This window comes from Rhinatrema bivittatum, chromosome 1, assembly GCF_901001135.1.
Source record: "Rhinatrema bivittatum chromosome 1, aRhiBiv1.1, whole genome shotgun sequence".
NCBI classification, from domain to species: Eukaryota; Metazoa; Chordata; class Amphibia; order Gymnophiona; family Rhinatrematidae; genus Rhinatrema; species Rhinatrema bivittatum.
Genome location: NC_042615.1, coordinates 541,820,045 through 541,844,632, shown reverse-complemented (window position 1 = coordinate 541,844,632; position 24,588 = coordinate 541,820,045). Strand labels below are relative to the sequence as shown.

The 24,588-nt window shown below is 48.6% G+C and overlaps 1 protein-coding gene across 4 annotated transcripts in view; it reads left to right on the top strand.

Moving 5' to 3' along the window:
- Nucleotides 1–24,588, top strand: part of SPO11 (SPO11 initiator of meiotic double stranded breaks) — a 358,551-nt gene that overhangs the window by 88,658 nt on the left and 245,305 nt on the right. For 3 of the 4 annotated variants that reach the window (XM_029614938.1, XM_029614929.1, XM_029614950.1), the window contains one exon: nt 11,246–11,359. The exons of the other annotated variant lie outside the window; for it this stretch is intronic. In XM_029614938.1, the coding sequence (XP_029470798.1) occupies nt 11,246–11,359 (114 nt within the window). The remainder of the gene's footprint in view (nt 1–11,245; nt 11,360–24,588) is intronic. 4 annotated transcript variants of the gene reach the window in all.

Genomic DNA, 24,588 nt, shown 5'->3' with positions numbered 1-24,588 from the left:
TGCAGCCGTCCATCAGACCCAGAGGGAGTCGCCACAGAGGTAGAGAGGGTGGAGTGAGGGCGTCAGGCAGAGACAGACGCAAGAGTACCCCCCTTCAAAGGGCGATCTCCTCTTCGGGTACAAGGTTTAGGTTTCACTTTTTTTTTTCCCTTTCACCCACCCTCTTCAACATCTACCTCCTTCCCCTCTGCCATTTGCTCACGAGTTTAAAGCTCAAATTCTACATATTTGCAGACGATGTTCAAATCCTGATCCCTATATCCAAATCCATTACAAAATCACTTAAGTGGTGGGACAACTGCCTACAAGCAATACATCTCCTCCTCACTGACCTCAACCTGATACTGAACCCCGCCAAGACGGAACTCCTTCTTAATTCACCTGACGATGGTGCCCCCCAACAACAATCCCTCACTAACACTCTAATCACACATGCAAGAGATCTGAGAGTTATAATTGACAGCCAGCTGAGCTTAAAGAAGTTCATCAATCACACAACAAAAGAGTGCTTCTATAAGTTACAGGTACTGAAGAGACTTAAGCCACTACTGTACTTCCAAGACTTCAGAACAGTACTCCAGACCGTGCTGTTCTCTAAGATTGACTACTGCAATGCTATTCTTCTAGGTCTCCCATCTTCCACCACCAAACCTCTCCAGATGCTCCAAAATGCAGCTGCGAGAATTCTAACAAACACCAACAGGAGAGAGCATATAACGCCTATCCTCAAAGATTTGCATTGGCTCCCTATAAGCTACAGAATTCTTTTCAAATCACTCACCATCCTCCATAAAACTATTCATCACCTGGTCCCGCTTGACCTACAAATCCCACTTAAACTGTACCACTCTTCCAGACCCGTCAGGGAGGCTTACAAGGGATCTCTATATGCCCACTCCTTCAAAGCCACCCATTTCTCATCTACCAGGGACCGGGCCTTCTCGTTAGCTGGTCCCACCATCTGGAATGCCATACCTCCAGATCTTAGACTGGAACCCTGCCTACAGACTTTCAAAAAAAATCTTAAGACGTGGCTGTTCAGACAAGCCTTCCCCAACCAGGGCTAACAATAGACACATAGCATCAGCCACATCTAGATAAGATCATAACCCTCTTGCACTTACTTCTTCCTCATTGTAATTAGTTCATGAGTTATCTGTCCCCCTCTATGCTCTTCCTTCCCAGTTACATACCCCTGTTTTATTGTAACTTTAAACTTCCATTAGTTAATGTTATGTTAATTCTTTGTTCCTTGTAAACCGATATGATATGATATTTTTTCATGAATGTCGGTATATAAAAATGTTAAATAAATAAATAAAATAAATAAAGGATGCGCGAGGTGAAACCAATGAAGCATCTCTTTATCCAAGATATTGGTCTGAGGCTCCCAAGTGATCAAATCGTGGCCGAAGCCTTCCCAAATCTGAAGGTATTCAAAATTCTTGCCTCTGTTACGAACATCCTGTTGCGTTCGTGGCTGCTCTACACCCTCGCTCCACCCTCTCTACCTCTGTGGCGACTCCCTCCAGGTCTGATGGACGGCTTGCTGCCGTGGCATCTCCATGCCGCTTCTCCCTGGCGTCCCCAGACTGGCTCGACACTGTGGATCCGCCATGTTCCTGATGACGTAGGGTGCGCGCGCGCCGAAGTATGTACCAGCAAGGGCGCGAACATCAGGGGCGTCCCCCTGTATTGACGTCATCCGCTTCCAATATAAAAGGTCTTCACTTTTGCTTACGATTTGAGTTAGCAACGACAAGGTCACGAATTTGGACTTGAGCAAGGACATGAATACGGACAAGTATACGGACTCGCTACAAATTCGTCCAAGCTACTCTGCCTCCTCGGACTTACCAGAGGTACCCGCTCCTCGGGGGCCTCGCTCTCTTTTCTCTATTTCAGATTGCAGTTAGGAACCGGTACTCGCTCCTCGAGGGCCCTTGTTCCTGAATGCTGTGAAGATTCTCTACTGCCTGGAAGCTATCGCAGATACAGACATTCGTGAGATACCACCGCTCTCTCAGAGCTTTCCCTGGAACCAGGTACTCGCTCCTCGAGGGCCTAACTCTTTCCAGCTACTGAGCCTCCTTAAGAATCTATGTGAGATTGTCATCTAATACTGGCTATGAATACAGCATACCCTGTCTACTCACTATCTATAGTCTCTCTACAGTTCAGCAACCCTGGGATCGCAGTTCCAGTATCTTAGGGACTTCAGCCCTACTGGGCATATCAGCTCACTACTGCCACCTCTGGTGGTTCTACTAACCTAATAAAAGAACTATCTGTGTCTATCTCCATACCCAAGCCTAGCCGGTGGTCCCTCTCAGGATATTCTCCTGGGGGCGCTGTCATCTGCCATCAGCCCAAAAATTCACCTATTTACATTCCTTTCCAGCTGAGTACCCTCTCTAGCACTCCGCTGGTATAGATTGCCAACTCAGCAGTCTATATCATAACAAGATTGCTAGTTCCGCCTACGGAGCATATCAGATTGCTAAACTTCTCCTTCCATGGGACCCAGTCCCTAACTGATTGCTAACGCCTCATGGTGACTCATAACAGATTGCTGACTCCTCCCCCTACAGGAGTATCCAGCAGCAGATTTACAACAGATTGCTCACTCCTCCCACTTCAGGAGCTGAGCATAACAGATTGCTAACTCCCATCTGCTTGCTCCTCCCATCAGCAGAGGAGATTCTAACACATCCAGAATCTCTTTGATCTTGATTTAAGTCGTCTTCTGCAAGGTGACAGATGGATCTTGAGATTTGGAAGAATCTTTCAGAGTGTTATTGATGATATCACCAGCAATGGGTAGATCTGCTGTGGACGTCACTGAGGAATTCAGTGGAAGTGTTAATGTTGAAGAATGTCCAAAATCCACTTCTATAGATGACTCTCCAGTAGAGGATGCTGGATGAGAGATGATAGTATTTAGCAGCAATGGCTAACTGCTATAGACGCCACTGAGACTTGAACAGAAGTGACGAAGTTAGGGTACGACCAACCCCACATCCAAAGGTAACTCTTCAGTGAGTAACGGAATAAGGTGTGGAATTCAGCAGCAATAGCTCAGCTGCTATGACATCAGTGAACCTTCAGCGAAAGTGGCCAGGTTGGTGAACGTCCAACCCCACTACTAAGGGTAATCTCTTCACTTATGAACTGGATAAAGTGTTGAATTCTGCAGCAATAACTCAGCTGCTATAATGTCACTGAAACTTCAACAGAAGTGGCAAGGTTGGGGTACGTCTAATCCCACTTCTAGGGTAACTTCTTTAGCAAGTCACAGGATGAGATGTAGAGTGTCATCTAGCCATGGCGAGCATAGCAACCGCTATGAATATCAGCAGCCAGTAGTAGAAATGCTGTGGACGTCATAAGATCTTCAAGAGAAGTAGCGATGTAAAGGAACGTCCAAGGCCCACTTCAATTGTAATACAATAATGGATCTTCTAATTTGATGAAGGGACTCCTCAGGTTTTCCATAAAACGTCTGAGAGTAAAGTTGCCTCCTGCCCCTGAGACCTCCAGGGCAGGGTACCGAACCGTCGCTGGTTCAGAGGTCACAGATACTGGGAGAGAGAGTGGAGGAGATAACACCGTATGGCCCAAGAACAGTCTTCCCGCGGGACTTAGGCCCGTCCGTTTCCCGGACGTATGGAGCATGTAGAGACATCATGGCCGGGCTGACCACAGTACATGCACAGGCCGTGTTTCTTCTAGAATCTTCTCTCTTTTGAGGTCAAGTGACCATGACCAGGTTTCATCGGTTCCTCTTTATCAACAGCAGGAATTACTGGACCCATCCGAGGTGCAGGGGTACTGGCCTGTTTCAACCCGGTTAACACTTTAGGCCAGAGTTCCTTCACCTTGTCTCGGAGCCGACAATCCGAGTAGCTAAGGCTATCAATTCTTCCAGGGAGTCAGGTGTCTGACGAGTGGCCAGCTCATCTTTCAAGCGGGTATCCAGGTCTCTGCAGAAGAGAGTCTTGAGACATCTGGGGTCCCAGCAAAGTTCCGCTGCAAGAGTCTTGAATTCTATGGCAAATTCAGCCAATGATCTGTTGCCTTGCTTCAAGTCCACTAAAGCAAATCCGGTAACAGACATATGAGCAGGGTCATCAAACATGGATTGAAACAAGTCCATAAATCCTTCTATGTCCTGCAAAATAGAGTCCTTGCGTTCCCACAAGGTAGATGCCCACGACAAGGCTCTCCCATCTAAATACGACAGGATGTAGGTGGTCTTAGAGAGATCCGTGGGAAACAATGAAGGTTGTAAGGTGAAATGCAAGCTGCACTGGTTCAAAAAGCCACGCATCTTCTGGAGTTCTCCTGAAAAGCGAATATGAGCCGCCAGTGGAACAGCAGTCTTTAAAGTTACCTCCTGTAACTGACCTTCTTGGGTAGAAACTGTGCCTTGTATCTTCTGTGTGTGAAGCTGGTGGAATGCTGCAGTAAGTTTCTCCAAGGTTTCTTGCTGTTCTGGGATGTGTTGAGCCAGGCCCGGTATAGCCTGCAAAGCGGAGAGGTGTGCCGGGTCCATGGGTTACTGACATCCCATTTCTTAAGCTGGATTCCCAGGAGTACTGCTTCTCCAATTCGAAGCCGGATCCACTGGAGTTAGCAATCTGTTATGGATCTGTTGCTGAAGACTCCTGATGTGGGAGGAGTTAGCAATCTGTTAGGGTTCAGGTCTCATAGTGGGAGGAGTTAGCAATCTGTTAGGAACTACTTCTCAAGAAGGGAGGAGTTAGCAATCTGTTATGATTCAGTATAGACTGCGGAGATAGCAATCTTGTAGAATCTACTCCTGTGGAAAGAGGAGTTAGCAATCTGATATGCTCAGTTCCTGTAAAGGAAGTAGATGACAATCTGTTGCGAACTGTTGCTGAAGGCCCCTGATGGAAGGAGTAGCAATCTGTTAGGAACTACTCCTCAAGAACGGAGGAGTTAGCAATCTGTTATGATTCGGTATAGACTGCGGAGATAGCAATCTTGTAGAATCTACTCCTGTGGAAAGAGGAGTTAGCAATCTGATATGCTCAGTTCCTGTAAAGGAAGTAGATGACAATCTGTTATGAACTGTTGCTGAAGGCCCCTGATGGAAGGAGTAGCAATCTGTACCAGCGGAGTGCTTGGAGAGGGCACTCAGCTGTAGAGGAAGGTAGATAGGTGAATCCTTGGGCCGATGGCAGATGACAGCGCCCCCAGGAGGATATCCTGAGAGGGACCACCGGCTAGGCTAGGTTATGGTGACAGACACGGATAGTTCTTTTATTAGACAGGATAGTAGAACCACCAGAGGTGGCAGTAGTGAGCTGATATGCCCGGCAGGGCTGAAGTCCCTCAGGTACTGTAACAGCAATCCCAGGGTGGCTGAGCTGTAGAGAGACTATAGATAGTGAGTAGACAGGGTATGCTATGTTCATAGCCAGAACTAGATAACCAATCTCACATAAGGTTTTAAAGGGGCTCAGTAGCTGGAAAGGGTTAGGCCCTCGAGGAGTGAGTACCTGGTTCCAGTGAAAGCTCTGAGAGAGCGATGGTAACTCACAAATGTCTGTATCTGCGATAGTTTCCAGGCAGTAGAGAATCTTCAGAGTGTTCAGGAACATGGGCCCTCGAGGAGCGAGTACCGGTTCCTATCTGCAATCTTAAATAAAGAAAAGAGAACGATGCCCCCAAGGAGCGGGTACCCCTGGTAAGTCCGAGGAGGCAGAGTAGCTTTGGACAATTGGTATCCGAGTCCGTAATCTTGTCCTTGCTAACTCGATCTGTTAGCAAAAGTTGAGACCTTTTATATTGGAAGTGGATGACGTCAGTTCAGGGGAACGCCCCTGAGGTTCGCGCCCTTGCTGGTACATTAGTCGGAGCGCGCGCACCCTACGTCATCAGGCAACATGGCGGATCCGCAGCATTGAGCCGGTCCGTGGACACCGGAGGAAGATGGCACGGAGACGCTGCGGCTGCAGCCGTCCATCAGACTCGGAGGGAGTCTCCACAGAGGTAGAGAGGGCGGAGTGAGGGCATCGAGCAGCGACGGACGCAACAGCAGGACTCCAATTTTATCTTCCTCTGCCTGGCCTGGCTGTTAAACTGCTGATGCTCTCTTCACCCCATGGGGCCTGGACATGAAAGCAGGAGCATCAGGAAGAGGGGTGCGTGCCCTATAGATCCACTGCTGACTTCTGCTTCTACTGCCTCATCTTCTTCCTCTCCTCAATGCTTCTTACTCTCATCTGCTGCTGGTAAAGCAGGAGGGAGACTCTGGATTAGACTGAAGGCTTATGCTGGCTGAGAACCAGGAGGAGGGGGAAATATGCTGGGCAGGAAGGCCTTGGGAGATAGGGAGTCAGGAGTCTGCTGGGTAGGAAGGGGTGGGGGAAAGGAGGTTGGGGTTGCTGAGTAGGGAGAGGTGGAGGAAAGAGGGACTGGGGGCTGCTGGGCAGGAAAGAGAGATGAAGTGGAGGAACAGATGGAGGTGTGGGGCCTGCTTGGGGGAGAAGGGAGGTCGGGATGCTGAGCAGGAAGGGGTGGGAACAGAGGTGGTCAGAGATATGCTGGGTAGGGAAGGGGAAGAGTGAAGGGCAGGGAGAGTTGAGCATGGGAGAGAGAGGAGGAATAGGGAAGAGGATGCAGAGGTTGGGGATGTCAGAAATGTTGGACAGGGATATGAGCATGTGAAGGGACGATTGAGTATTTGGGAGAAGTGATAAGTGATGGGAGCATGGAGTGGAGTGACAGACTACAAGTGCCATACAATGTTAGTTTTGAGAATAGGCATTTTGTCTCTCTTTGAACTTTGCATAGTATAGGAGGAAATATATTTCTGTTCTGGTTCTCCAGTTTTGCACTGCATGCAGAAGGTCTTCTTGGGGTTTCTATTCCAGTTTTTGTTTCTGCATTTGTAAATTGTGGTATTTTATTCTACATTAGGTGAAGGTAGGACTGTCTGTATTCTGCATATAGGGATTTGTTTCAGTCTTATTTGTTGTATTTTCTCAATATGGTATTCAACTGGTAGTGAACTGCTGCCTTTTCATAGGTAGGACTAATGTTTCATTTCTTGGAGTCAGTGTTGTGAATGGTCCCTTACCTCCCGCAGCCATTCGGGGTTGTTTCCTTCATGGCAGGTGTGCCGCCGTCGCCGGGCTCCTCCCCGGCTGCCTCCGGCCCTGCGAGGTGGGGTCGAGCTGCCAGGAGCTCTCCCTCGCAGCCGGGACAGCTGCTGCTGCTCCTGTGCCTCCCGACACGGCTAGGACCGTCCTTGGGGTCCTCAGACAGCAGGGAGCCGTCCTCAACGATGCCGGGGTCTTCAGCTGGCAGGGAAGCCATCCCTTCCGGTGCCTGCTGCTGCCCGGGTCCTTGCCCGGCAGGGAAGCCATCCCTGCCGGTGGCTGCAGCTTCCTGCTCTTCCTGCAGCCTGCCATCTCTCCACCTTCATGGAAGAGCTGCCCTGCTGTCTGCCTTGCTTCTCCTCGGACCTTCCACGTGGCTGGGGATGTCACCAGCCTGTCCTCTCTTCTCCCAGCTCTCCTTAGGCGCGGGCGCGTGCCTCTCTCCTTCTTTTCAAGGGCCAGCCAGGTGGGGCCCCCTGCTGGCTCCTTCCTGGGCGTTGTCCTCTTCAGCCCTACAAAAGGGCTCAGTGTCCATTCCAGTGTTGCCTTCGCAAGGAGTTAGACGCTCCTGGGATCTTCCTGTCCTTCGCTCCAGGAGTCGTCCCTATTCCAGCTCTTCTTCAAGGTCCTGTGTTTCCTGTTCTTCGTTGGAGCTCCTCGTCTTGTCCAGTTGTCCATGTTCCAGTCCAGATGACCGCCTACTGTTCCTGATACCCATGGTCAGTCTTGTCTGTCTTCCAGTTCCTGCAATCCGTGATCCAGTCCAGATGTTCGTCTCTTGTTCCTGATGTCCGTGATGTTCTTCTCCTGTTCCTGAAGTCTGTGTTCCAGTCCAGATGTCCTGAACCCCAGGTTCCTCATTGTCACCCTTCTTGGAGTGCCACGTTGTGGTCCGCGACCAGTCCCACGGGCGGGCTGTGTAGGGTGCCTCGTGGTACAATGCCTTCCTCACTTCTGCAGCACAAGCCTCTGGGAGACTTTCGCTTGTATCCTTGTCCCTAGTCTACAGAGTCCCTTGTGCTTGCTCCGTCCATGCCAAAGACTCTGCTAGTACCTGTGCTGTCCCAGCGTGGTCTGTGACCAGCCAATGGCGACTATGTAGGGCGCGCCCCGGTGCAGGCCTCTACAGCTTCTGAGACGTGTTCCTCTTCTTCTCACCACATCTTGCCTAGAGGCTCTTCGAGTCCAGCGTGGTCCGCGGCCAGCCCCGTGGGTGGGCTGTGTAGGGTGCGCTGTGTCGTAGTCTCAAACCAGTACTTTACTTGACTCTCCTGAATACTTTGAACTTTGCTTGACTCTCCTGAATATCTTGAACCTAGCTTGAGTCTTCTGAATACCTTGTTCCTGAGACTCGTCTGTGCATCCAAGTACCTTGTTCCTGAGTCTCGTCTGTGCATCCAAGTACCTTGTTCCTGAGTCTTCGTCTGAATCTCCATGTTCCGGTCTTCGTTGCCCTGGCCTCCATCCAGCCTGCCGCTTCATGCCGTTACCTAGCGGCAGGTCCGAAAGGACATGGAACGGTCGGAGGACTGTTCCTAAGACCACCATTGCGTTGATGGTCTCCCGAAGCATGCAGGTCCGGTGGAGGGTCAGTCTCTTCAGTCATCCTTGTCTCCGGTCCAGCCTCGCTCCTGTCCAGCCCATGCTTGGACATGCCTCACCTACCGCCGCACCTCTTCAGAGTTCCTCTGGGGTCGAGCCGTGGTCCAAGAACACACAAACCCCTGAAAGTGGAACCGCTCTCCTAGCGCTTCCTAACAGTGCTGCTGAGATATGGCAGGTTTGATAGACATGCACAGAGTGGAATTTGTTTGTATTATTTTACAATGTACCTGGTAGTAGAGGGAGTTTGTGATGGTGTTATTGAGATGACACCAGAATCAGAATATCTTTTTTGTATGGTGAGTTGTACAGGGAATGTCTTAGTTCTGCTCTGCACCCATTGTTAGGAAGTGGGAGATTCCTGTGGATGCAGAGTATATGTTTATATTTAGTCTCATGATGGTTATGTGTTCAGTGTGTCATTCATGTGAGCATCATCTCTCAGGTGTGTCTTGATAGAAAAAAGATTGAGAACCACTATTCTAGCCTATGTTAGAGTGTGGAGAGTCTTTGAGGCCTGGTGTTCTGAGTGAGGTACTCAACTGCTCAAGGTGGATATTCCTTTGATTTTGGAAATTTTTCAAGACAGTTTGTTAAGGTTTTGGCCCTTAACACCTTGAAGGTTCAAGTTGCAGCTCTGGATTGTTATAGGGGGAGAGTCAATGGAGGGCCTTTGTCTTCCCATCTGGACGTATCCCATTTCTTGCATGGAGTTTAGTATCTTCGCCATCCGTTGCAGCTTCCAGTGCCTCTGTGAGACCTTAACTTGTTCCTCAAGTTTTTGGCAGGTCTGACTTTTCAGCTGCTGTGTACTCTTTCCTTGTGGCTGCTTACCTTGAAAACAATTTTTCTGGTAGCAATCTGTTTGGCACGTTGGGTCTCTGAGCTGCAGGCTCTTTCCTGCCATGAACCTTTTCTCTGGATGACTCCGGGTGTGTTTCAACTTCAGACTGTGCCCTCTTTTTTTTATCAAAAGTGGTTTTGGGCTTTCATTTGAATCAGTCCATTTCTCTGCCTGCCTTGGACAAGGATAGAGATGAAGCTGAATACAGCCTTTTGCAGTTCTTGGACATCAAGCGTCATTTACTGCAGTACTTGGAGATGACTAAGGCTGTTTGGAAATCTGATAGCCTATTTGTGCTCCATGGTGGAGGTAAGCAGGGAGCACCAGCAACACGAGCAATGATTGCCCGCTGGGTTAAGGAAGTCATTATGGCACCCTGTATGGCTGCTGAGGTTGCCTTACCAAAACAGATTAGACCATAATCCATGAGGGCTCAGGTAGTATTGTGTGTGGAACTTCATTTATTGTCGCCTGCTGAAATTTGCCCAACAGCAGCACGGTCATCTTTGCATACTTTCTCCAAGCATTTCCGCTTGGATATTGGGGCTAGGGAGGAAGCCGCATTTGCTTGGGCGGTATTAACTGGACCACTGGCAGCCTCCTGCCCTTTTCAAGATTAGCTTTGGTATATCCCACTCATTGGGATTGACCTGCCGGAACGCTGAGGAAGGAGAAATTACTACTTACCTGATAATTTCCTTTCTTCTAGTAAGGGCATGTCAATCCCAGAACCAGCCTCGGCTGCCGATGTTTAAATTTGTGGTTATCCTTTTTTCGGGCGAGCTGTGCAGAGTATGATTCCCGCTCTTCATTCAAAACTGGTAAGTGGCTTCTCTAGCCCTTAGTTTGCAAGATATGTTCCTTCTTTTGGCTGAGCTCAGTGTTTCTGTTGGTTGAGAAACATGAATGGTTGGTTGTTGATAATAATGTTATGTATAATCAGTTTTGTCCAAGGTTTGGCTTTTCCAGAGAATACTGGCAGGCTGATGTTGGGGCAGGACTATATAACCGTGACATCAGCTTTTGCTCCATCTCCATCTGCTGGTAGAGGTGCATAACCACTCGTTGGGATTGGCCTGCCTTTACTAGAGGAAAGGAAATTATCAGGTAAGTAATAATTTCTCCTTACTTGTACCTACAAACCTGCAAGCTATCTAGGCAGTTGAATAATTTTCCCCAAGGTGACCATTTCTGCCTGTAAGACATTGGCAGACTTACAGGAGAGGGAGAAATAACCTTGTTCACTTAAGATTCCTTATTTTAATACACCAACACAATTTTTAACTTAAAACTAACTGTATCCCATTGAAAATTCAGTGGAGGATTTGTGGCCCTCCACTTCCCCAACCTGATGCCAGCATCCCTCCCCGTTCCACCCTCCTACTTCTCCAAATTCTGGCATCCTCTTCCTTCCTTCCTGGCCATCAATCCCTCTGCCTCCCTCTGACCCTGCAGCTTTGCACAGAGCATATGCTTTATTGCAAAGTACGTGTTAAGAATGCCCCCTTGTGATCAGAACCAGAGCAGCACAAACTGACAGAGGTATACCACGAGTTTGAAGGCTATATTATATGTATTATATATAGATAGATCCTTGTGTCTGGCTTCTTACTGAAGATTAAGAAAGTATGCTATAAAGTACATTCCATTATACCCTTCCTTATTTTAGTTCTCAGGTTCTCAGAGCAATAGAGAATATAATCCAGGGAATAGTTACAAGTCTGTCCAGAAATGAACCACCTTTCCTTACTTTGGACAACAGATGCAGCTGGGGAAACATAGAGTAGGTATTTTTTTTTAATAATGAGGCTTTTCCATTGAAAAATACCATAAAGCATGAAGAAAAATGTACTTGTAACAATTCTCTGGGCCATCTTAGGAAATCCAATCTTAATGTTTCTCAATGAGCCTGACTACACTAAATTTAAGTAAAGCTTACTAATGAAATGCTTCCATCTTAGGAACTATTAATACCTTAGATGCAACAGTTGAAAAATGTTTTGTCTATGATCAGTTTAAACTTCAGTAACTGTTTCCTTTAATGTCAGATTTTTCTAGATGACACTATGAACATGGTGAGTACCTGGCATAACTCCAACAGGTCATGGCTGACAAAATAAATAGCCCCTCTAAAACTGAGAAATGGGAAGCACAGACATAAGGTTCCATGCTATACCCATACCCTGACTCTAAAAAAACAAGAACTATGCAGAGCTGAATTCTCATGGTTCAGAAACCTCACTCGTCAAAATTACGAAGTTTATTGACATGCTTTTGCTATATAGAACAGCTACCAACTCAGCCAAAAAAACCTCTATTATTGTAGCTGGATTAATGTGAACTATTTTATATAGTTAGACAACGTATCAACCCAATCCTGAAGACTGTGATGTACCCACCTGCAGATTCAACCCCAAATTTCTGAGTCCTTCACAGATTTTTTCACAACCAAAACTACAAATTTTTGTACAACTTTGTTTTGTTTATACTCCATACCCCCATGACATCCATGTATAAATGCACGCTGGTCAGAGTTTGGCTGCATATCTCTGCCTGAAGTACTCCATATAATCAATAAATACATCATTCCCTGTACGTACCGGATCAGTCCAGACTCCTGGGTTATGCCTCTGCACCAACAGATGGAGACAGAGCAAAACTTGTCAGGCTCTGTCATATATACCAGGGTGCCTCCCACAGCTTGTCAGTATTACTCTGTCTCCAGCAGATGGCCGGGTGCTTCTCCCACATTCGGATTTGATTGAAAAAAAAAAAATAGAAAAAGGGGCACTGAGTGTAGTCAGGGTGTTTGTCTGGTGGGGGCTACCAAAGGGCTACCAAAATGATAAAGGGAATGGAACAACTCCCCTATGAGGAAAGACTAAAGAGGTTAGGACTTTTTAGCTTGGAGAAGAGACGACTGAGGGGGGATATGATAGAGGTGTTTAAAATCATGAGAGGTCTAGAACGGGTAGATGTGAATCGGTTATATACTCTTTCGGATAGTAGAAAGACTAGGGGGCACTCCATGAAGTTAGCATGGGGCACATTTAAAACTAATCGGAGAAAGTTCTTTTTTACTCAACGTACAATTAAACTCTGGAATTTGTTGCCAGAGAATGTGGTTCGTGCAGTTAGTATAGCTGTGTTTAAAAAAGGACTGGATAAGTTCTTGGAGGAGAAGTCCATTACCTGCTATTAAGTTCACTTAGAGAATAGCCACTGCCATTAGCAATGGTTACATGAAATAGACTTAGTTTTTGGGTACTTGCCAGGTTCTTGTGGCCTGGATTGGCCACTGTTGGAAACAGGATGCTGGGCTTGATGGACCCTTGGTCTGACCCAGTATGGCATTTTCTTATGTTCTTATGGTGTGTGGTTTTATTCCTCATTAAAAAAAAAAAAAAAAAAAAAAAAGAAAGAAGAGGAAGAAGTGGCTTTTCCAGACAGTCCTCTGCTCCCAGGGGGTTGTCAGGTCCTGAGGGGACCATCCCCCCTGGTTGAGCACTTGCTGGGGCTAAGGGTCGATGACCCTAGGTTCTGGTGGAACAGCCCAGCCGGGGTGATACCGGGGAGCCCAGCTCACTCACCCCAGCCGGACCGCTTCAGAACCACAACGAGGGACAGCTTCAGGTAAATGAAAAGTAAAGCGGTGCGGTTTTTCTTTTTGTCTTTTGTGTTCAGCTACTCTCCAGGTTAGTGTCAGCTGCGGCTGCCGCTTCGGCGTCTCCCTCCCCTTTCTCCCCTTTTATTTTGCAGTTGTTTTTCGTTTTTTTTCACTAGTGCCGAGCATGCCACGTGGATCGGCATGCTCGGCCTGAGGTTCGAGTGCCGCTCGCCTCTCTCGGGACGGGCTGTGTTCAGCCTGCGTCCCGGGGGGGGGGGGGGGGAGGGGCCATCGGTCGTGCTTAGAGGGGTCGTGGTACGGCGTCAGACTTTCGCCCTCGCCATCAGGGAGCGGCCGGCTGCCCTCCCCAAGCAAGTTCAGAAAACCGCAGGTAAATCCGCCATTTTACCGCTGGCTCCCTCACGAAAATCACGGGAAAGTCGGCCATTTTGACGACGGCTCTGAGCGGGGCTCCGATCGTGGCGGGCCCCTGGGATTCTCCTCCTCCCCTCTCCCCCTGCGCTCAGTCCCGCGGCCTGTTTCAACGATGGGAGTGGGGGGGGGGGGAGGGCAAGGGGGGGACACATCCACAGACTCTGAAGGGTCCGACAATTCTTTTTCCTCTGCTTTCATCCTGGCCATGCATAGGGCCTTTAAGGCCTGCAAGGCCCACAAACGACACGCAGCCCAATCGCCAATCGGGGGGGCCTGAGGGGCCATCTCCCACAGACCAGCCTCATCCTCGGTCAGAGGGTTCGGACGGGCGGTCCAGAGCCAAATGGGCGTGCGGGCTCTGCCGCATAGAGCCATGGCGTTGAAGGATCTTCAGGATCGCAAGTTGGAGATCCAGCTGAACAAGATTTCGAGGTCTCCGCTCTGGGGACCCGAGCGGGAATTTGTAGTAACTTTGCATTACGGGACTGTCTTCAGTGGGTGCAACAACTGCTCGCCAACGAAGGGCTGTCAGAGGAAGAAGTCAGACAAGCGGGGGTCTAGAGGCGGTCGTAGCGTATAGTGCGGATGCACTGTATGACCTACTAAGGACTTCGGCTCGCTCCATGGTCTCTGCGGTCTCTGCCAGACGGCTGTTGTGGTTACGAAACTGGTCAACGGATGGAGCCTCCAAGTCTCGGCTGGGGTCCCTCCCTTTTAAGGGCAAGCTCCTGTTCGGTAAGGAATTGGAGGACATGATCCAATTGTTGTGCGAGAACAAGGGATACCGACTCCCGGAGGACAGGTCGCGTACCAAGGGGTTCTTCTCCTCAAGATCTAGGTTTCGGGGAAACCGTAAGCCTCGTTCCTCTCGCTCCACTGCGCCTTCATCCTCCTTTCAAGCGGGGTGGAGTAGACAGCAGTCCCAGTCTTTTCTGGGAAGACAATTTGGTAGACCCATTTCCTCCTATTCGGCTCCCGGAGGTAAGTCGTCCCAATGATGTCCAGCCGGTCCATCCCTCCGTTCCGAAGGTAGGCGGCAGACTGTCTCCCTTTTACGAGGTATGGACCACAGTCATGACGGACCAGTGGATGCTCTCGATGATAGAACACGGCTACACGCGGAGAAGAGACAACAGACTTTGCTCCGGTTGGTAGACCTGAGGACAATTGTGCCATACCAGCCTTGGAGCACTGAAGAGGACACTACTCCATATACTTCGTCCTTCCAAAGAAGGATGGCACCTTCCGGCCCATCCTAGACTTGAAGGACGTCAACAGGTGTCTTTGAATACCACGATTTCGTATGGAGACCCTGAGGTCCGTGATTGCCTCAGTAAGGCCGGGAGAGTTTCTGGCTTTGCTAGACCTTATGGAGGCGAACCTGCACATTGGTATCAGGAAGGACCACCGGAAGTACCTCAGGTTCTATGCCTTGGGGAAGCATTTCCAGTTCCAAGCGTTACCGTTCGGCCTCGCGACGGCTCCCAGGACCTTCACCAAGATCATGGTGGTGGTGGCTACGCAGTTGCGCCGGGAGGGCCTGCTCATTCATCCTTATCTCGACGACTGGCTGATTCGAGCAAAGTCCGAGGTGCTTTGCCGCTCGGCGGTTCAGCGGGTATGACAGTTATTGCGCGCCCTCGGTTGGGTGGACAATACATCCAAGAGTCACCTCGTCCCCTCCCAGTCTCTGGAGTTCTTGGGGGCTCTTTTCGATATGCGACAAGGCAAGGTTTTCTTTCCGTCAACCGCTGTCACAAGTTGCAACACCAGGTCAGGGCCACTTCGACATTGGAATTGGTGCCGTGGGCCTTTGCTCACATGCGACCCTTACAGTCGGCGTTGTTATCCCGCTGGAGTCTGGTTTCCAAGCAATCCGGCGGCCGTTACCGCTGACAGACCTGGCACGGGCCAGTCTGCAATGGTGATTGTGTTCGGACAATCTCCTCTGGGGGGTGTCGCTCATAGCACTGGAGTGGACAGTGGTCACCACGGATGCGAGCCTTTCCGGTTGGGGCTGGTGTGCCAGCAGAAGTCGTTCCAGGGGCTCTGGTCCACGCTCGAGTCTCGCTGGTCGATCAATCGCTTGGAGACAAGGGCGGTACGATCGGCACTCCGGGCATTCCTGCCCCTGATACAGGGAAAGTCTGTCAGGGTCTTGTCAGACAATGCGACAACGGTAGCCTACATCATCCATCAGGGGGGGACTCTGAGTCTCCCGGTGGCGCTAAAAGCTTGTTTGCTGTTGCAGTGGGCGGAGCGTCACCTCCTACACATCGCGGTGTCCCACATAGCAGGGGTAGACAACGTTCAAGCAGACTTCCTGAGTCAACATCAGCTCAATCTCGGAGAGTGGGAGCTGTCGGACAGGGTCTTCCAACTGATCTGCGACAGATGGGGACAGCCAGCCATGGACCTGATGGCCACCTTCCGGAATGCCAAGACTCCAAGCTTCTTTGCCCGGCGCAGGGAACCAGGGGCGGAAGGGGTGGATGCCTTGGTGCTTCCTTGGCCGACGTCGATCCTTCTTTATGTTTTTCCCCCTTGGCCTCTGGTCGGCAAGGTTCTTCGCAGAATAGAGCGTCATCCAACGGAGGTCACCCTGGTAGCTCTCGAGTGGCCATGGCGTCCGTGGTTTGCAGACCTTCTAAATCTAGCATTAGAGGAACCCCTGTGTCTTCCGGCGTTACCGAATCTACTTCATCAGGGCCCTGTTTGTTTCGATCAGGTAGATCGCTTTGTCTAGCGGCATGGTGTTTGAGAAGCTCCGTTTAAGAGACAAAGGCTATTCGGATGCGGTGGTCGCCACCCTACTGCGGTCTCGTAAAACCTCCACTTCATTATCTCGGGCATCCGGATCCGACGTTCTAGCCTTCCTTCAAGGGTCTGTCCTGCAGCTCGTTACGGGTACAAGTGGCTGCTCTCGGTTGTTTACATGGTTCGGTAGACGGGGGGGGGGGGGGGGGGGGATGCTGGCCTCACATCCGGATGTTGCCCTTTTTCTAAAGGGGGCAAAACATCTACGTCCTCCGTTGCTTGTTCCTTGCCCCTCCTGGAACTTAAACGTGGTGCTTAAGGCCTTATGTGCGCTGTCATTTGAACCACTGAAGAGGGCGACCCTGAATGATCTTACGTTAAAGACGGTATTTTTGATGGCTATTGCTTCGGCTAGGCGAGTCTCGGCACTTCAGGCACTGTCTTGTAGGGACCCTTTCTTGAGGATCTCTGAATCCAGAGTTAGTCTCCAGACGATTCCCTCCTTTCTACCGAAAGTCGTTTCGGCATTTCATTTGAATCAGTCCATAGAACTTCCAGCGTTTGTCCAACTCGATAGGTCGGATCCCCTCTCCAAGGATCTGAAGAAGCTGGATGTGCGTCAGACCCTTCTGCGCTATCTGGAAGTGTCTAATGGTTCCGGGTTTCGGATCCTCTTTTCATCCTCTGGCATGGGCCTCGGAAGGGTAATATGGCTTCTAAGACCACCATTGCGCGGTGGTTGAAGGAGGCTATTAATTCTGCATACCTTTTAGCTGGTAGGCCTTTGCCTTTAGGGCTGAGGGCACACTCGACACGCTCTCAGATGGCTTCCTGGGTGGAGTGTCACCAGATTTCTTCTCAAGACGTTTGCAGAGCAGCGACATGGAAATCGTTGCATACATTTGCACGCCATTATCGGCTGGATGTCCAGGACTCCAGGGAGGGCAATTTCGGAGCAGGCGTGTTGAGAGCGGGCCTCTCCGGGTCCCATCCCAAGTAGTTCTGAGCTCTGGTACATCCCAGGAATCTGGACTGATCCGGTACGTACAGGGAAAAGAAAATTAGGTCTTACCTCTGTTAATTTTCGTTCCTGTAGTACCAAGGATCAGTCCAGAGTCCCGCCCGCTTCTGCACTAAGTCGGAGAGTCCGCTTTTTTTTTTCCTATTGCTGTGCTATTTGGTTTTCGGATCAAGATTCTTGCTGGGTTTAGTGATCCGAGGGTTCCCCGGTCGAACTTCATGTATGTAGTTAGTTTTCAGCTGGGGGGTTATTCCGCTTTGACATTACGTAATACTGACAGGCTGTGGGAGGCACCCTGGTATATATGACAGAGCCGGACAAGTTTTGCTCTGTCTCCATCTGCTGGTGCGGAGGCATAACCCAGGAGTCTGGACTGATCCTTGGTACTACAGGAACAAAAATTAACAGAGGTAAGACCTAATTTTCTTTGGTCCTCCTTTAAACCAGTATTTCACCGCTCTGCTCAAACTAGTATGCCATGAAATCATTGAACCAGTCACAAAAATGATCAATCTGTCATTAAATTCTGGCTGTCACCATCACTGAAATAAGCCTCCATTAGTTCCCTGTTAAAAATAAATAAATAAAAACAAACAAACAAACAAAAAAAACCCTTTCATACCCCACTGACTACACAAATTTCAGTCCCGTTTCCTCATTGCTATTCTTAACCAAAATAATAGAAGCTGCTATCCTAAAACAACCGATTGAATTTTTTGCTAACAACTCCATATTACAGCAATATCAGTTCAGATTTAGAAAATTTCACAGAAATTAAACATTATTTCTTTCTAGTACCAATTCTATTCTCAGAAGCATTGATTCTGGGACCTCATACATGCTAATATTGTTAGACATCACAGCAGCCTTTGATACCTTGATCCACAGTATCCTTCTCAATCGTGTTACTGATATTGATGTCTAAGGAACAATGATTGCACGATTCAAGTCTTACTTAACCAACAGATCACAACAACTTAGAATTAACGCATCTTCTTCTTCATTGTACCCCATTACCACCAGGGTCCCGCAAGTTTCAGCTCTCTCTGCCGCCCTATTCAACATCTATCTTATCCCAGCTGGGGATCCAGGTCTTTCCATACCTGAAAGACTGGTTGGTCAAGAGCAACACTCAAGCTGAAGCATTGCGGTTGCTACGCTGGACCATTCAGGTATTGGAGCACCTGAGGTTTTAATCAATTACCCGAAATGCTATTTACGTCTGTTGTCACGGTTGGATTTCATAGGAGCTGTGTTGGATGCGACGCAGGTGAAGGCCTTTTTGCCCCACAACAGGGTCTGTGCATTGCAGACCCTGGCAGGGGAGATCTAGGAGAGCCAACTAGTGCCAGAATGACGCATGTTGTTGCTTCTGGGGCATATTGCTGCAACCGTCCATGTCACCCTGTTCACCCATCTGCATATGCGCCGGGCCCAGTAGTCCCTGCACTCTCGGTGACAGCAGGTCACCCAAGATATCCAGGTCCATATCCAGGTTTCACCCGCTCACAGGGATTCACTGGCTTGGTGGAAATCCCCATCCAATCTGGAGCAGGATATGCCATTTCAGGCTCTTCCAACCCAGATTATTCTTACCATGGTTGCGTCTCACCTAGGTTGGGAAGCCCACGTCAACGGCCTTCACACCCAGAGTCTCTGGACCGCCCAAGAAGCCTGGTGTCAGATAAACTTGAAGCTGCGAGCGATCCGGTATGCACTGTGGGCCTTCCGGGATTGCCTAGCCAAGCATGTGGTTTTCATTTGGACAGACAATCAGGTTGCCATATGGTATATCAACAAGCAAGGGGGTACCAGATCCTTCCTCCTCTCTCAGGAGGCATTGCAGATCTGGTCCTGGGCTCTGGCTCAGGGGATGTTGCTCCGGGTGGTGTACTTGGCCGGAGCACAGAACACCCTGGCAGATACGCTGAGTCATACCTTCCTACTCCACAAGTGGTCCCTGAAGCAGGAGGTGGCATATCAAATCTTCCGTCTCTAGGGAACCCTGTACGTGGATCTATTTGCCACCCCCTGCAACAGGAAGATTTCTCAGTACTGCTCCCTGTCAAGGACAGACAGACAGCCAACTACGGATGCCTTTATCTTCCAGTGGGGAATGGGACTCCTATATGTGTATCCTCCACTCCCTTTGGTAGTGAAGACTCTCTTGAAGCTTCGTCAGGACCAGGGGACCATGATCTTCATAGCCCCCCACTGGCCGAGTCAGGTTTGTTTTTCGCTCTTGTGGGAGCTCTCCCAGCGGGACCCAATCCGTCTTGGGACTGCCCCGGACCTTCTCATGCAGGATCGGGGCAGGCTGCACCATCCCAACCTCCAGGCTCTCTCCCTCATGGCCTGGATGTTGAGCAGTTAATCTTGCAGCCTCTTGACCTCTCAGAGGAGGTGTCTCGTGGCTTCAAGAAAGCCTTCCTCGAGGAAATAATAAGCATTGAAATGGAGGAGGTTTACTGTCTGGTGCGAGCAGAAGAATCTTGACCTCTTTCTCCTGCCCGATCCAGGACCTCTTGGTTTATATGCTGCACATCTCGGATGCTGGGCTTAAAACCAACCCTGTTCAGGTGCATCTCAGTGCCATAGGGGCTTATCACCAGGGGGTGGATGGCTTGCCCATCTCAGTGGGGCAGTTCATGCGTGGGTTACTTCAGCTGCAGCCTCCCATACGAACCCCAGCGGTGTCCTGGGACCTTAATATAGTGTTGGCTTGGCTGATGAAACCACTGTTTGAGCTGCTGTGCTCCTCGACGCTCAAGTATTCGACCTGGAAGGTCATATTCTTGGTGGCAATCACATCGGTGCACAGGTTCAGTGAGTTGCACATCTTGGTGACTTATCTGCCCTACATGAGATTTTTCCAGGACAGAGTGGTTCTGTGTACCCACCCTAGATTCCTACTGAAGGCAGGGACAGATTTCCATCTTAACTAATCCATCGTCCTGCCTACTTTCTTCCCTAGGCCTCATTCCAACCTAGGGGAAAGAGCGTTGCACACACTCGATTGTAAAAGGGGCGTTGGCCTTCTACCTGGACCAGACAGCAAGCCATAGGCAATCTTCCCAGCTCTTTGTCTCTTTTGTCTCCAACAGGCTGTGGGTGGCTGTGACTAAGCAGACTCTTTCCACCTGTCTAGCGGACTGCATCTCCTTTTGCTTAGACCAGGCAGTACTGCAGCTGGGGGGGCCACGCAATGGCTCATTCGGTTAGAGCCATGGAGACCTCAGTGACTCACCTGCGGTGTAGTTCCAGTGGGAGAGATCTGCAAGGCTGCAACATGGAGTTCTCTCCACACCTTTGCAGCTCATTATTGTCAGGACAGGGACAGCCGCCAGGATAGCAGGTTTGACCAGTCTGTCCTTAGGAATCTCTTCCAGCTGTGAACCCAACTCTTCCTGCCTAAGGCCCATTTTTGGGTTCAGACTGTCCCCGCTGTGACCACTAGCACCTCCTCTGATGTGTCCATTGGCACCTAGTTTGGTGTCTGTTAGTCTTATTGATTTTTGGGTCCAGTCTATAGCTAGGGATTTACCCATATGTGAGGACTACTATCCTGCTTATCCTAGGAGACTGAAGAGAGACCCCACGCAAGTGTGGCAATTGACAGAGGTATTCCTCGTGACAGTGTGGTCTTACCATAGCTGCTAGTTTTGATGGAAGCCACCCTGGAGGTGGTTCCATGGGCAAGGATGCATATATGTCCTCTTCAGCGCATACTGTTTGCACAAAGTCTCAGAACTACTCGATGCAGCTTCAGTTACCATTGTAGGACAGCATCCAATTGCAGTAGTGGTTAAAAGCGGATGATCTAAGGAAGGGCATTCCCTACAGACCCCGGACTGGCTGATACACACAATGGATGTAAGCCTCCGGGGTTAAGGGGCTCACTGTCAGGAGTTGATAGCACAGGGGCTCTGCAGTGCAGAGGACTCTGGGGCATCACTTGACTGGAAGTGTGTGCCATTCAGCTGGCATGCTTGTGGTTTGACAACCGCTTGCAGGATCAAGTGGGCTGAGTAAGGTCAGACCTTACGACAACAGTGGTTTATGTCAATTGCCAAGGAAGCACTAAAGGTAAGCAAATGTCGCAGGACATAACCCAGCTCAGGGACTGGGTGGAGGTATATCGTCAGGAGATCTCCACCTTCCAGATGTCAGGAATGGGCAATATAAGAGCTGATTTACTCAGGAGGCAGAGTCTGGATCGAGAGACTGGGAAATGTCAGACAAGGTGTGCCAGCTCATAATGGCTCTCTGGAGTCTACTTTTTTTAGACTTCTCCAGATGGTACTAAACTCCACAGCAAGAATTCTCACCAACGCCAAAAAAAAAGACCACATCACCCCGATCCTCCAGCACCTCCACTGGCTCCCCATTAAATACAGGATACAGTTCAAAAGCAGCATGATGATGCATAAGGCCCTTCACAGCTTATCCCCACTCAACTTAACCTTCAAACTGCAACTACATACTTCAGATAAGCCGACTAGAAGAGCATATCAAAATAGAATGATTACCCAGCCCGCAAAATCCTCCCTAAGAAAACGCGCTCTATCAACTGCGGGCCCGTCCCTCTGGAATTCCCTACCACCAGACCTCCGCCTTGAGCCGTGCCACACTACTTTTAAGGCGAAACTAAAGACTTGGCTCTTCCTGCAAGCATTTCCAGAGAGCTAAGAACTAGAAGATATAACAACCCCTGCCCTTTGGTTCTAATGTACTGCCTTATTTATCCAAGATTATAAATTGCCTTATTTATATGTTTAAAGTTGAGACTAATTAGTTTTGTTTTCTTATTACTTAGATCGAGTATTCTGATTTGTTCCATGTAAATGGCCATGTTAACTGTTCCTTGTAAACTGTTCCATGTAAACTGTTCCATGTAAACTGCCACCCGGCAGTAATTATTACTGTTCTCTGTGAACCGGAGCGATATGTATTGTATACAGGAGCTCCGGTATATAAAAAAACCATAAATAAATAAATAAATAAATAAATAAATAAATAAATAAATAAATATCGCATAGTACAAATGCGGGAATGGCCAGAAGGAAAGCTTCTGTATTCCTTTTCCCCATGACCCATGTTGGGCAGAGTGATTTAAAGGATCAAAAGACTCTCGGTATTGGTGCTTCTGGTGGCTCCAGGTTAACAATTGTGGAATTTCCTGGTGAACTCTCCTTCCAGTTTACGATCCACAGGGACCTGCTACAACAGGGATCTGTTCTTCAGAAAGATCCAGCTTGATTTTATCTTATGGTATGGCCCTTGAAAGGGCTCAATTGTTGAAGCGTAGATTTTCCACTGCTGTGTTTTACATTGCTTCAAGCGTGGATGTTTTCCATTTCTTAGCTTACATTGGAGTTTGGAGTCTGAGGCTTGGTGTAAAGAACGAAGTGTGCTTCCTTGACCATGAAGATTCCGCTCAATTTGGAATTCTTGGCCCTTAACTCCTTGAAGGTGCAGGTGGAAGATTTTGCCCAGTTCCAGGGTCAGGAACATGGTAGACTCTTGTCAGCCCATTTGGATATAATCTGTTTTTCTTAAATTTTATTTTTTTTAATTTTCAGCTTATACAAGTAAGATAATCCTTACTATAAGTAAATGAAAATAGCATATCAATGAAAACAGAAAAAGAAATTAACATTCTCTGAAAATACATCATAGATGTGCTTTTCCTATTCAAGTAAACTTAATGAGACAGAGGGGCACATATATTTAGGGAGATGAAAGGTAATCTTACAAGAAATTGGCTTAACGTGGCACAGGCAACCCTTTACTTATGAATCTTCTGACCTAGGAGTTGCCAGGAGACAAAATACAGAAACTCCTAGCATTAATAAGGGATTTAAGTTGTTCCAGGAGGAAAATAACCAAAGCATTTATTTTGGGAACGAACAATACACTTACAGGGATATCTTAGAACAAAAGAAAAACCCAAAGCAACAATCTGTGATTTCAATGTGAGGAAATCCCATCTCCTTCCTGGGTAGTTCTGGCAAAGTCCGGATATATATGGATATATATGAACTTCTTGCCCATAGAAACTAGCAGTAATATTTGTAAAATACCTTCTCATTACCTCATTATTCCTTTTCAGAAATAAATGAGACTAAAAGAGTAACATGTTCAATTATTTCATCCTTAGAATCTTCCAAGAATTGAGTTAGGTTTTCTAACTCTTCTGGATGGTTACAAAAAATAAACTTATTTATACAGGGAATTTGACCATCTTCAAATTTTAAGATCTCTTGAAAGTATCTTTTCAAGGAAATATAGGAGTCCTCCCCCACCACTTTTGGAAAATTTAGGAAACGTAAATTCAAATGTCTTGTATAATTCTCCAGGTTTTCTAACCTGCGAGAGGTATTAGTAACATCTTTCACCATTTTCACACTGCACATTTGAATTTTAGTAAACGAGGACTCCATTGACTCTAATTGAGCTTTAATGGTGTTACTTTGTCCTTCTACCTTAAATTCTAAAGTTTCTATTTTAGAAGATAATTTCCCCACTTTTGCCTGTTGATCCCTTAAGGTACAGCCAAATCCAGCTACTAGGTCCCAAAGGGCTTCCAAAGTCACCACTGCTGGCTTTGGAGGGAGATAGAGCAACTCACCCCCCAGACGCAGAGCGGTGGGCTCCACCTCCGCTAGTTCTTGTGCCAAACCAAACACAGCTGTTATGGTTACGAGTGTTTTGGTGGATCCTTGGGTGCTGTGGAGATGACCACGCCCACAGGGAGGAGCCCCATGAGGAGCGACAGCACTGGGCTAGACTCGTACTACACAAACACACAATTTGTTCTTTATTTAGACAGCTTGAAGAGAGCCACCAGGTGGCAGTAGTGAGGCAGTCCGTAGTGCAGTTTCAGGGACCTCGGCAGAGGGAGCCCTTCTCTCCTATATGACATCAGGAGGTTCTGCAGCAGGTCTCCCAGTGAGGAGATACTATGGAAGATATATACTGAGAGTTAGAGTACTCACTAGGTGTCTGCTGTAGCTGTGCGATTCCACCAGGTATGTTGTAGATAGTACAGGCACCGAGGCAGGGAAAGCAGGCCCTCGAGAAACGAGTATCTGTTCCCTGTAAGGCACCTGAAAGAAAGCAGAGGGCCCCTGAGGAGCGGGTACCCAGTTTAGCAGTTATCCCGAAGGACAGAGACAGAGCTTTCTGCGGC